The 12,646-nt window shown below is 46.4% G+C and overlaps 1 protein-coding gene across 1 annotated transcript in view; it reads left to right on the forward strand.

Annotated features, from left to right (window-relative positions):
* COPA (COPI coat complex subunit alpha) overlaps positions 1-12,646 on the forward strand; it is a 45,054-nt gene that overhangs the window by 25,368 nt on the left and 7,040 nt on the right. The window contains exons 12-21 of the mRNA XM_059413522.1: positions 846-912; positions 1,812-1,887; positions 3,926-4,008; positions 4,853-4,992; positions 5,542-5,627; positions 5,742-5,880; positions 10,259-10,421; positions 10,523-10,669; positions 11,788-11,977; positions 12,098-12,193. Of these exons, the coding sequence (XP_059269505.1) occupies positions 846-912; positions 1,812-1,887; positions 3,926-4,008; positions 4,853-4,992; positions 5,542-5,627; positions 5,742-5,880; positions 10,259-10,421; positions 10,523-10,669; positions 11,788-11,977; positions 12,098-12,193 (1,187 nt within the window). The remainder of the gene's footprint in view (positions 1-845; positions 913-1,811; positions 1,888-3,925; positions 4,009-4,852; positions 4,993-5,541; positions 5,628-5,741; positions 5,881-10,258; positions 10,422-10,522; positions 10,670-11,787; positions 11,978-12,097; positions 12,194-12,646) is intronic.

Below are 12,646 nucleotides of genomic sequence, written 5' to 3' on the forward strand. Positions count from 1 at the left end.
CACTGATCAAGTCCCTGTTGGGGAGCCTACTCAGCTGAAACCCCAAGAGCGTGGCAGGCAAGGAAGGTGCCAAGAGGAGAGTGGGGGTCTCCCTAAGGAGAACGCTAGTGACCCTGCGCGGAGGAGACCGTAATGGCCACAGTCCGCCAGGTCTCCTGCAAACCACAGTCTCCTGGGGCAGAGCAGCCCAGCTTGGTGACAGGTCTTTTTGCCTCTCTTTGGCATTTCTGTAACTTTCCTTTGCTTTCCAGCAAAATGCACACATCTCTAAAGTAGGATATATGGCTCTGGAAGCTCTTAGCTCTGAAGACACGATAACCTCTGGGATGTCTGGCAAAAAGAACTGTCCTCTTGGAAAGCCAGCTGCATCAGCATGCTGAAACATTCATGGTGGTAAACTCTGGCATGAGGCTTTGATAGCCGCCCTCCAGCGTTACCACAGTAAAAAGATGGGTTTATGCGAATGCTCCAAGGGACAGGAGAAATTAGCCAGAGACAGAGCACATCGTGTTACTCTGTGGTGTCCCCTGCAGTTATGTGTAGGAATGTGTACCCAAGAAGACCCCGTCCTGCTCACTACAGTGTGTGCTAACCCTAGAGCTTCCTTCGGATAGCTGGGCTACTAGGGTTTGTCTTTTTTAAAACTGTCTGTCAAAGCTGATTTAGGGATGTCCCCAAGCCTTAAAGGAAGGAAGAGAGTAGATGCAATATTGATTTTTATTCCGGATTATAAAAGTGATGAGTACATGTATAAAGACTAGATAAGTAGGAGGCGTGGGAGTAATTCCGTTCTTCCGTCCTGATTCTTCTTCCGTATTTTCTCTTTTTTCCATGTATAACTCCAGTGGTTCCAAGTTTCCGGTGTTCAACATGTCATACAATCCAGCAGAAAATGCAGTCCTACTGTGTACGGTACGTAACCCATGGAGGCCTCCTAGGACCTTCCCGTTTCCCATAGGTCTCTTTCTGATGCCTTTAGGGAACCTTCGGCGGCTCCTTAGAAGCTCTGTAATGGTCCTTTAAGGGAGCTAACATAGTAAACAGGCTCAAACCAGGTCTGCTTCAGTGATCATGTTAGGGTTTGTGAACTTCTTTTGCATAAGGATAATGATCTCTAAGCTGAACGGACCATCGAGATGAATGCCCCAGGTCACTGTGTCCTGTGTGGAGAGAGGATTCTCTGATTCCTCCGTGTTGGTAAAAATTGTGGCACTGACTTGAAGGAGGGTTCCTGTCAGTGGAGTTGCTTCAAGGTCAGCCAGTAGCCCCCGTGTTTCTTGCCTTACAATTTGGGGGGGAAAGAAGTGACATTCTAGTATTAGTGTCCTTTTCACCAAGTTAAAAAGAATGAAAACCTGTCTTTGCCCATACGACTTTGAGTGTCTAATCTGGTCCTTGTTCAGTATCTAAGAACATTTTTTCCCTGACAGTTGTCTTTACTCTCTTTCCTCTTGATTTTTTTTTTTTTCCTTTTTTTCCCTTTGAGCAGATGTTAAAGGGGATACGTGTATGCAGGTAGAGCAGCCAGAATGTTGGTTTGGTTCGTTAATTTTTGGAGCAAAGAGCAATCCCTGTTACGTTTCAAATACTACCTGCATCTTTGGAGATTACAAAATATACAGTGCCGTGAATTCTGAGTTCTTGGGCAGTGAGCCTGAGAATTTTTAGAGTAGACACATTCCCTTGCCCTCTGGCTGAAGGGTGAGGAAGGGATAGCTTTAGACTGTTGTACGCACGGTGTTCTCTGTCTGAAGAAACTGCTGCCTTGGGTGCCTGTCACTCACGATTTGACCTCTCTCTGTCCTCTACAGAGAGCCAGCAATTTAGAGAACAGTACCTACGACCTGTACACCATCCCCAAGGATGCGGACTCCCAGAATCCCGACGGTAGGTGCTCCCTGTGTCTGCCGGGCTTGCGCAGAGTGCTCCTCTCCTGCGCCATCCGCCCCTTCAGGGTTTTCACGTCCCGTCCCCAGGCTGCGGCCACATCACTCATGGCTGTTGGCAGGGGCCGCTGACAGTTGCATCAGAGACGACCATGGTGTGAAATATTCATGTCCCTCCTCCATTTTATTACTCCAGCTAGATATATATATTTTATAATTTGGTTATTAGAAACTCTCCATTTTCTCTTTCGGCACAGCATGTTATCCTAGTTTATTGTCAGCTGATATGATTTTCACCCCAGTAGTTTCATTTATTTAAGAATGTGGTTCCAATCTTGCCGGTCTCATCCTGCGACTGGGATTTGTGCTCTCCCATCCACATCCAGATCAGATCAGCTTCCTTTTGCATGTCAAAGAGATGAGGCTGCTCCCAGCGCCACACCCCACCAGGGACCCCAGGATCCAGCTGAGACCCCTGTCTGCCTCTTCCATCACTCCCACCCCTGTTGAGTCTTCCCTGTTAGAATTCACAGACCGCCTTCTCGGAAGCTCCTGCCCTCTGCTTCCTCCCCTTGCTCTACAGAGGGCTTGTCCTGGGGTCCCCACCTTACTAGCACGCTTTCATGACCCTTCAGACTCCGTCAGCAGACTGCGAGAAACCGTTTTGCTAGCCCTGGCCTTGTTACGGCTGCTGCGGTGTTGTTAGTGTTGCTGATACGAATCACTGTTGGTTTTTTAAAGTGTGGTCCTAGCGAGAGGAGAGGAAGCCTGTATGTCTTTGGCACCCATAAATCAGTCTTCCCTATAAATGAAACCGTGAAGCCATTTCTGACCAAATTTTATGACTTTGTCCTTCTCTACCCACCCCCTTGTACTTTTTCCCCATCTGTTTACAATTAATAGCATTTAAAATACCTTCACTTTGTTTTGTTTTAAAGATTTTATTTATTTAACACAGAGAGAGACACAGGGAGAGAAGGAACACAGGCAGGGGGAGTTGGAGAGGGAGAAGCAGGCTTTCTGCTGAGCAGGGAGCCTGATGTGGGGCTCCATCCCAGAACCCTGGATCATGACCTGAACCAAAGGCAGATGCTTAACGACAGAGCCACCCAGGCGCTCTGACCTCAGTTTTGTTTTACTGCCACTCTTGTTTTCTCCTTTCGAGGGAGAGGATAATCAGTAAAGGAGTCCAGTGCGGCCTGGTGACAGGCAGCAGAGAGGAGGAGGAAGAGAGAGCAAAGGCTTGAGGAGCGTGCCTCCCCATCCCGGAGAGTGGGGGTGTCGGCTGCGATGCGAGTTGCCCGTCACCCACAGGTGCCAGAGAACTGCAGAGCAAGGCTGGCCAGCCCGTTCTGTCCACTTTTCTGCCGATGCTAATAGATAAAAGTGTTTCGGGGCAGCCTTCTGCCTGTGACCCTGGGAGTGTCTCTGGGAGTGGAGAGCCCATTCAGAATTCTAATCAGCCAGTGAAATGTTGGGGAACCGAGGAACATTTAGAAGCTTCTTCAGGGTAATAAGAATGATTGACATTTATGGAGCAACAGCTTGGTGCTTACTGCTGCTCCGCACAGAACTCCTAGGCCTGTCAAGATTTCCTTAGGAGCGCCCTGCCCTACCCTGCTCTACCCCAGGTCCGCATTTGCATGTTAAAAGCAGCAGAACAGCTGCGTCCTGGGGAGGGGGCTCTGTGGAGACGGGAGGTCCTAGATGCTGCTTGGCCAGCTAGGCCCTGCTCGTTAGTTTGATGGAGTGTGCTGTCTCCCAAGATGGGCGGTCCTCCTGCCAGTACGCAGTGTTGGCTGAAATGCAGCTACTTGGCCTACAGAAAAGAGGCTTGGCAGGGGTGTAGGTTGGAGTTTGGAGGGGACTGGTGGGGAAAAGTCACTGACAGTAGCCTCAGGTTACGGCTGAATTAGTTAGGAAGCAGCTGAACTGGCGAAGCCAACGTGGCAGCCAGCATGACTGGCAGCTCGGGGCACCTGACTCTGTCACCTGCCAGGGGCTCACCACACGCTCCCGCCCTTTGCTTTTGTTCTCAGCTCCAGAAGGGAAACGATCCTCAGGCCTGACAGCCGTTTGGGTTGCTAGAAATCGGTTTGCTGTCCTAGATCGGATGCATTCGGTGAGTGAAGCCTAAAAGGGGAAACTGATTTGGGCATTGTTGCTGCAGTGGTTTCTGTACTGTGCAAAGAAAGAGCGGGTTTCTCTCTGCTCACTGCCTGGGGAATTGTGATCATGGAGCAGATAGATACCCCAGGCCCCTTGGGAAGCAAAGAAACCTGAAAATTGACTTGATTGGATTGATGACCCCTGTGGGTCTGAGCTTGAGAACCAGCCTCATGCCACTCTTGACAATACAGAAGCCAAAAAACACCAAATTTGAAATCGGTGGACTGCACGAGGAGTACATCCTCCCCCCACCCCCGCTGGTACGAAGAATGTAAGACAGACAAAGCTCAAGAAAATACGTGACAAAAATTTAAGCCCCAGAAGTTTCCTTTGGTTGAGGGAGGACTTCACACTTTAGTTGGATTTCTCAGGATGTTTCGGTTGGGGGAAAAAAACAAAAGCTTTCAAAGCCCCTGGAGAGGGTCAGGCTTGGAGGGGGCTGCCTGGAGGGGTAGCTGGCTTGGACAGGAACAACCCAGATTTGATTTCTGGGAGCTAAGGAACTCTTGCCTGAGGCACATGGTCAACTGTCCGCTAACACCCATTTCTTTCTTTCTTTTTTTTAAATATTTTATTTATTTATTTGACAGAGAGAGAGATCACAAGTAGGCAGAGAGGCAGGCAGAGAGAGAGGGGGGAAACAGGCTCCCTGTGGAGCAGAGAGCCTGACACGGGGCTTGATCCCAGGACCCTGGGACCATGACCAGAGCTGAAGGCAAAGGCTTAACCCACTGAGCCACCCAGGCGCCCCAACGAATACCCATTTCTGATCACCCCACCTGTGGTCATTATTTCAGCTTCTGATCAAGAATCTGAAGAATGAGATCACCAAAAAGGTACAGGTGCCCAACTGCGAGGAGATCTTCTATGCCGGCACAGGCAACCTCCTGCTTCGAGATGCCGAATCTATCACGCTCTTTGACGTTCAGCAGAAGCGGTAACATGTCAGCTGCCCCGAAGTAGACAGGCTCGTAGTGGGTGAGAGTGGGCCTCTGCAGTGGGAACTTTTCTCCCAGTGAGTTTGCCTCAGGCGTGGCCACTTTTGTGCTGGAACTCCAGGACTCTTTCCCGCCACTTTGCCCTCTGGGGTCACTTTCCATCCTCTCCATACTGGCATTTCAAGGAGGGGCTTACTTACCGGTTTTTGGAGCACTTTCCCGAGTGAGGAATGCTTCTGGCACTTGGAAGTGTGGGCACGGAGGGATGACCAGCACGGTTCTTGTGATGAGAGGAGCTTCGCGTCCTCTGGTGAGATCAGACATACGCGAGTCCCTCACAACACGTGCGAGTGGGGGCAGGGAGTTGAGGGAGGAGAGAGAGTACGCTGTGAGCCAACGTGTTTCAGTCGCTCAACTACAATGCAGAGCATTTATTTGGTGTTATTAAAAAAACTGGGGCTTTTGATAATTTGGAGATGAAAAGGATGTCGGTCTTTACCTGGGACGAGGGAGTCAGGTCCCCTCATGTTCGCCTTTCTCTGTCCCAGGACTCTGGCTTCGGTGAAGATTTCTAAGGTGAAATATGTTATCTGGTCAGCAGACATGTCCCACGTAGCACTACTGGCCAAACATGGTAGGTCTAAATTATATCCGCCCTGATTTAGAGACCAGCCCCTCCCTCCCACCCCTGCCAGTCTGCTGCACTCACCCTGTCCAGCAGAGCACTCATGTCCTTTGCCTCTTACAGCCATTGTCATCTGTAACCGCAAACTGGAGGCTCTGTGTAACATTCATGAGAACATTCGCGTCAAGAGTGGGGCCTGGGATGAGAGTGGGGTCTTCATCTATACCACAAGCAACCACATCAAATATGCCGTCACCACTGGGTAAGTGAGTTATCTGACGCCCAGAGTGGGAGAAGGTAGCTCTTGAAATCACTGTCCTGTCTCAAGGGATGTCACTGAGTCTTCCTTGAACTTTCTTCGTGGGAAATCTTTGTTGGGCACATACGTGCTAGGCACATCTCAGCATTCTTTTTCAACCCTTTACAAAATCAGGACACATGACTCAAGTAAAGAAACATGCACAGAGTCCATGTAGAGAGGAGAGCAGATTGTCACATCGTGGACATCTGTGTCCCTGCCACCCAGGTCAGGGGCTAGAGCAGTGCTTGGCTATGGTCACAACCACCTTCACTTCCCATGCAGAGATCACACTATTCGGATTTCTACAGACATTCCGTCCTAGCTGTGCTTTGTAATTTTACTGCCCAGTGTGTGTCTTAAAATAGTATGTTTTAATTTTGCCTGGTTTTGAACTTATGTAAATCATACTGAACATATTGTCTCATGTTTTGCTTATTTTGCTCAATATTTTGTTTCTAAGCTGCCTCTGTGTTGTAGCTATAATTTATTTATCTTCATTGGTGTGTAATACGCTGTTATGTGACTATGCCACGGTTTTCCAGTTCTACTGTAGAGGGATATTTGAGTGGTTTCTAGGATTTGGTTACCGTGATGAACAGTGTTCTCTAGACGTTCTTCTACATGTGTTCTGGTGCAAATGCACGTAACGTTTCTCTAGAGTGTGACCCAGAGCCAAATTTTTGGATCATAGAGTTTGTGTATCTTCACGGTTACTAGGTAATGTCAGACTGCTCTCCTGGGTGGCTGTACCAATTTGCACGACCACCAGTGTGGTAGCAAAGCTTCCCTGCTGGTCATCCTGGCCAGCACTTGCCTTTGCCAGACTTATCTCTGTCTGTCTGGTGGGTGTGCAGTGGCATTGCGTTGTCATTTGCCTTTGCTGCTCTCTGATTCCTAATGATTAAGCAACTTCTCAGTTGACCATCCACTGGGGTTTCCTCTTCTATGAGTTCCATTCAGGCCTTTTATCCATTTTTTAAATGAGTTATCTTTGTAATTTTAGGAGCTCTTCGTATATTTGCATGTGCATCCTTTGTCAGGGCTACGTGTTGCAAATCTTAATGTCTCTTCCCTTCTCTAGCTTGTCTTCTGATTCTCTTCATGATACTCTTTAATGAACAGGTATTCTTAATATAGTTGAATTTATGAATCTTAAACCTTTTATGGGTGTTGGGTTTGGTATCTTTAAGAAATCTCAATCGACTCCAAGGTTATAAAGGCACCATTTCATAGTCTCTTACAGGAACTTCAGAGTCCTGTTTTCCATACGTAGGACTGTGGACCACCTGAAGTTAGTGTTTGTGTGTGTTATGGGGTACAGGGAGCTCAGCTTCTCAGTTTTCCTTACGGCCACTCGGTGGTGCCAGTGTCATTTACTGGAAAGATCGGTCTCTACCCCCCTCATTCTGCAGTGTCGTCTTTGTCACATATGAATCATGTTTCCAAAAATGCAAGGACCTATTTCCTGTGATAGGTGTGTTGATCTCTGATCTCATTCTGTCTTAAAATATTCCAGCTCTAGGAGTTTCCGCATCTGCTAAAGCATCCTCAAATCCTTCCCACTTTAATTTTTTAAGTTATTAGGCTATTTTCTAATTACTTTTGCCTTGAAAAGGAAAATTTTCAAAATTTTTTTTGCCTCGAAAAAGTATGTTAGAATCAGCTGGGCATCTGGGTGGCTCAGAGGGTTAAGCATCTGCCTTTGACTCAGGTCATGGTCCCGGGGTTCTGGAATCGAGTACCGCACGGGGCTCCCTGCTCAGTGGGGAGCCTGCTTTGCTCTCTGCCCCTCTGCCTGCTTGTGCTGTCTCTCTCACTCTCTTTCTTAAATAAATAAAAAAGAAAAACGAACTTGTGAAATTCCATGCAAAATAAAACGAACAAACAAAACACTGTTGCTGTTTTGGGTGGGATTGCATTGGATCTGTTTGTCATTTGGGGCCTAACTGACATCTTTGCAATATTAAATTTCCTGATCTGTGAACATGATGTAGTGACTCTTCATTTATTTAGATGTTCTAAAACCTCTTTCGGTAAAGTTTATAATTTTCTTTATAGAGATCTTGCTTTTCCTTATTCTTAGGCCCTTGGTCGTTTTCAATGCAATTTGTAAGTGGATAGTATCCATTTAAAAATTTAATTTTCTTATTTTTTATGATATTTAGAAATGCAGTTTTTAAATTGATTTTATCTCAGAGTCCTTGCTAGATTTATATTATTTGTAGTAATTTGTCTTCCCTCCCCCTTCCCCATAAACTACCATAGCATCTGTGGGTAATGATGGTTTGTTTCTTCTTTTCCAGTACTTTTATTTTCATGTGTTTTTCTTGCACTGACCAGGGTCCCCAGCATAGTGTTGAATAAACAGGTGATAGCAACCTTTTTGTCTTGTTCCAATTTAAAGAATGAGCTTTGGGGCGCCTGGGTGGCTCAGTTGGTTAAGCATCTGACTCGTGGTTTCAGCTTGGGTCGTGACCTTGGGGTTGTGAGATTGAGCCCACATTGGGCTCCACACTCAGTGTGAAGTTTCTTGCGATTCTGCTTAAGATTCCCTCTGCCCCTCCCCTGCTTGCACTCACTCTTTCTCCTTCTCACTCTTAAGTAAGTGAATAAATAAAATCTTTAAGAAAAAGATCAAGCTTTCAGTGTATTGGCATTATGGAAGCTTGTCATAGACTTCATTAGAGATAGCTTTTATTTATTAAGGAATTTCCTTGCTATATTTCAGATGAATATTAAATTTTATTAGATACTTTTCCTGCATATACTGAGGTAATCGTAGGATTTTCTCTTTTTATTGATTGGTGAATTAAATTGGTTCTTAAAAAATGTTAGCCCAGTGGGCATCTGAGTGGCTTAGTCAGTTGAGCATCTGCCTTTGGCTTGGGTTGTGATCCTAGAGTCCTGGGATTGAGCCCCACATCAGGCCGCCTGCTCAATGGGGAACCTGTTTCTCCCTCTCCCACTTCCTCTGCTTGTGTGCGTGCGTATGTGTGGGGTCGGTCTGTCTGTCTCTCTCCCTCTGTCATATAAATAAATAAAATTAAAAAAAAAATGTTAGACCAACATTGTATTCCTGTTACAGATCTAACTTGGTATTTTACCCGTTTCTGATATTGCTAGTTTCAGTTTGCTAGTATTTTGCTTAGGATTTTTGCATTTGTGTGTAAGTGAGATTGGCCAATGACTTTCTTTTTCTTTCTGTCCTTGTCATGTTTTTGGTGTTGAGGAAAGTAATACACCTTCCTCTGTTCTCTCAATGAATTTGTAATAAGATTCGGTTTAATTCTTCCTGAAATGTTGGGTATAATTTGCTGGTGAAGTCATCCAGGCATGAGGCTTTCTTTTAGAGAAGGATTTTTTTTATGATTCAGTTTATCTTGTATAACAGTTATGGGACTGTAGGGATTTTCTATTTCTTTTAGTCAGTTTGGTAAATTTTACTTTTCTTGGCATTTGATCGTTTAAAAAAAGTTCATGCCTGCCCCCATCCTGCGGGAGCTAGCCCCTGTAGCAGCCCCTTTTCCGTTCCTCTTCCTGCAGTTCGGTCGGTTTTGTCCTTGTTAGCTTCATGAGAGGCTTCTCCGTTTTATTTAGCTTTTGCCTTTATTGACTGATGAACTCCTGTGTTATATTTTTGTTTTCGGTTTCTTAATTTTATGATTGACTTCATTTTTTCTCTAAGTATGTTCTTTGATTTAGCTTTTAAAAGGGCAACATTTTTGAGTTGGCTGCTTATTAATTTTTACTACATTTTTGTTTTTTAGATTTATTAATTTTCTAATATATGTACATAGAACTCAGTAGTTTTCAGTGTTTCTTCTAATACAGTGTGTGCACTTAGCATCCTGGATTACCCATCAAGTATTGTGTCAGCTGTGCCCAGAAGTTCTAAATTTTTAGTTTTCATTCAGTTCAAACTAATTTTTGCTTTTTGTCATCTCTGTGTGCGTCAGAACTTTGCATCTCCTGCTCTCTTTTTACCTGTAGCTGCAGGGAAGGGTTTAACTGGCCCAATGCCTGTATAGCAGAACTTAAGATTTAACGCGCAGGCCTGGTTCCTGTAGCCACGTGTGTTGGCTCTCAGAGTCGTAGCTTATGAGGAAAGATCATACCATGTGCCCTGTGTTTTCCTGCTTCGTACAGAAGAAGTAGTGTGGCATTTAGTTCTGCTCTCTTTTGAGTCGCTTCCCATCTGTACCATTGTGCAGACGGCCCTTGGCCAAATAGCAGTGAGAAGAGAAAAGGCTGTGTCCTAAGCCTGTTCCAGGTCCTCACAGGCCTGGTTCCCCCCTCCTCACTGGCTGAAAGTGGTGCCTCCTGACTCCTCCGTTTGCAGGGACTACGGGATCATCCGGACTCTGGATTTACCCATCTATGTCACGCGGGTCAAGGGCAACAACGTGTATTGCCTGGACCGGGAGTGTCGTCCGCGGGTGCTCACCATTGATCCCACAGAGTTCAAGTTCAAACTGGCTTTGATCAACAGAAAATACGACGAGGTATGAAACGAGAATGCACAGTAGGGATGTAGGTGGGCCAGCGCTTGTTTTTCCCTCCAAGTGACCTCTCTGTCCTGCCCGCCCCCACCCCGAATGTCTAGGTGTTGCACATGGTGAGGAACGCCAAGCTAGTCGGCCAGTCCATCATCGCTTACCTCCAGAAGAAGGGCTACCCGGAAGTGGCACTGCATTTCGTCAAGGACGAGAAGACTCGCTTTAGTCTGGCACTTGAGTGCGGAAACATTGAGGTGAGGGAGACGTGGTCATGAGCCCCGTGTCATTGCAGAGAAGGTGAGAGGGTTAAGGTCGCATTGCGAGGACGTCATTCTGGGCTTGCTTCTTCAGCGAGTATGATGGAATTAGAGATTTTTCTAGCTGTGAGATAGAACTATCTTCCTATTGCTGTTTGCCCATCTCTGCTACTTCCTGTCCCTGCTTCTGCCGTAGCATTGCTACTGTTGTCACTCTCGGTCATTCTGGATTCATTAACTTCTAGAATTGGAGCAGCATCACATGGAATCTGAAAAGTCTCATTATTTACTTCACCTTTTACTTGCTGATTGGCTGCTTAGATGAAGAAGCACTTGTGAAATGTTGGGACCTAAAGGGGTGCCTGCCGGCTCAGTCAGCCTCTAACTCTTGATCTCAGCTCAGGTCTGGATCTCAGGGTCGTGCGTTCAAGCCCCTCCACTGGTGTGGAGCCTACTTAAAAATTAAATCAAATCTTAAAAGATACTGGGACCTACAGGGTACAGGCATTATTTTTAAATGGATAGAGGGCTTAGGTGAATTGACTTTCTAGTTCTGAACTTCTTTCTTTTGTTATTTCTTTTGTCTTTCCTAAAGCCCCTGAAGATCATCAGACTTAGCAAGTAGCAGGAAAGGTAGCTAAGTAAGAATTGGCCCTACAGAGTCAGCAAATGGTCGGAGATGATTTTGTCATAAAAGTGAATTTTTTTTTTAAGATTTTATTTATTTGACAGAGATCACAAGCAGGCAGAGAGGCAGGCAGAAAGAGAGGAGGAGGAAGCAGGCTCCCCGCTGAGCAGAGAGCCCGACTTGGGGCTCGATCCCAGGACCTGGGATCATGACCGGAGCCGAAGGCAGAGGCTTTAACTCACTGAGCCACCCAGGCGCACCATAAAAGTGAATTTCTGAGGAGGAGGAGAGTGTGATATGATTGTTTCCATGGAACGAAAGGGACTCTGGTGATAGGATTTTCAGTAGAATTAGACAAATGCTAGCGGTGATTACAAGTGTGGAGTCTGTGGGAGATTTCTGTGGAGGCGGATACTTCGACTGAAGTCCCCGGTTTTGAGTCACAGTGTCTGCCAACCTGTTAACTCTGACCCTGGGGACTCTTTAGATTGCTCTGGAAGCAGCCAAAGCGCTGGATGACAAGAACTGCTGGGAGAAGCTGGGAGAAGTAGCCTTGCTACAAGGGAACCACCAGATTGTGGAAATGTGTTATCAGCGCACCAAAAACTTCGACAGACTTTCTTTCTTGTACCTTATCACTGGCAACCTAGAGAAGCTTCGCAAGATGATGAAGATTGGTGAGTTCCCGGAAACCAAGGATGGGAAGAGCCGTCCTTGGCGGGGAAGGAAAGCAAACAGAAGAGAGCGGGAACTTACAAGAAAAGACCTAACTCGGTGTCTCTTACCGACTTCCACAGCTGAGATCCGGAAGGACATGAGTGGCCATTATCAGAATGCCCTCTACCTGGGCGACGTGTCTGAGCGGGTCCGGATCCTGAAGAACTGCGGGCAGAGTAAGTGAGTGGGCGGAACTCCCTGGCTCTCTTGGGGCTTGGACAGTATTTTCTCTGGGTGGCAAATTACCCAGGGGTGAGGTATTTCCCTTTGTTGTGTACTTCTCCAGAGGAGACAGCATGCCCGTCATGCTCAGAAAACGTTCTCCAGAGCCCGGTGCGGGTACAGCCAGAGTATTCGGTCTGGCCGAGCACTCCGAGGAAGACCGTTTAAATAGTCACGGAGGAGCCAGGCAGTCGTAGCGCATCCTGAAGCAGAGACCCTAGTAAATACACTTGGTCCGATGCCATTAGAGTTTTAGTCTTTCACTTCAAGCCAGCAGGTTTCACTCATTTACTTATTGATTTGTTTATATATTCAAGGGTATTTCCTTTTTTATTTTTTTTAAGATTTTATTTATTTATTTGACAGAGATCACAAGTAGGCAGAGAGGCAGGCAGAGAGAGAGGAGG

The sequence above is a fragment of the Mustela nigripes genome, chromosome 10 (assembly GCF_022355385.1).
Source record: "Mustela nigripes isolate SB6536 chromosome 10, MUSNIG.SB6536, whole genome shotgun sequence".
In the NCBI taxonomy this organism is placed as follows: Eukaryota; Metazoa; Chordata; class Mammalia; order Carnivora; family Mustelidae; genus Mustela; species Mustela nigripes.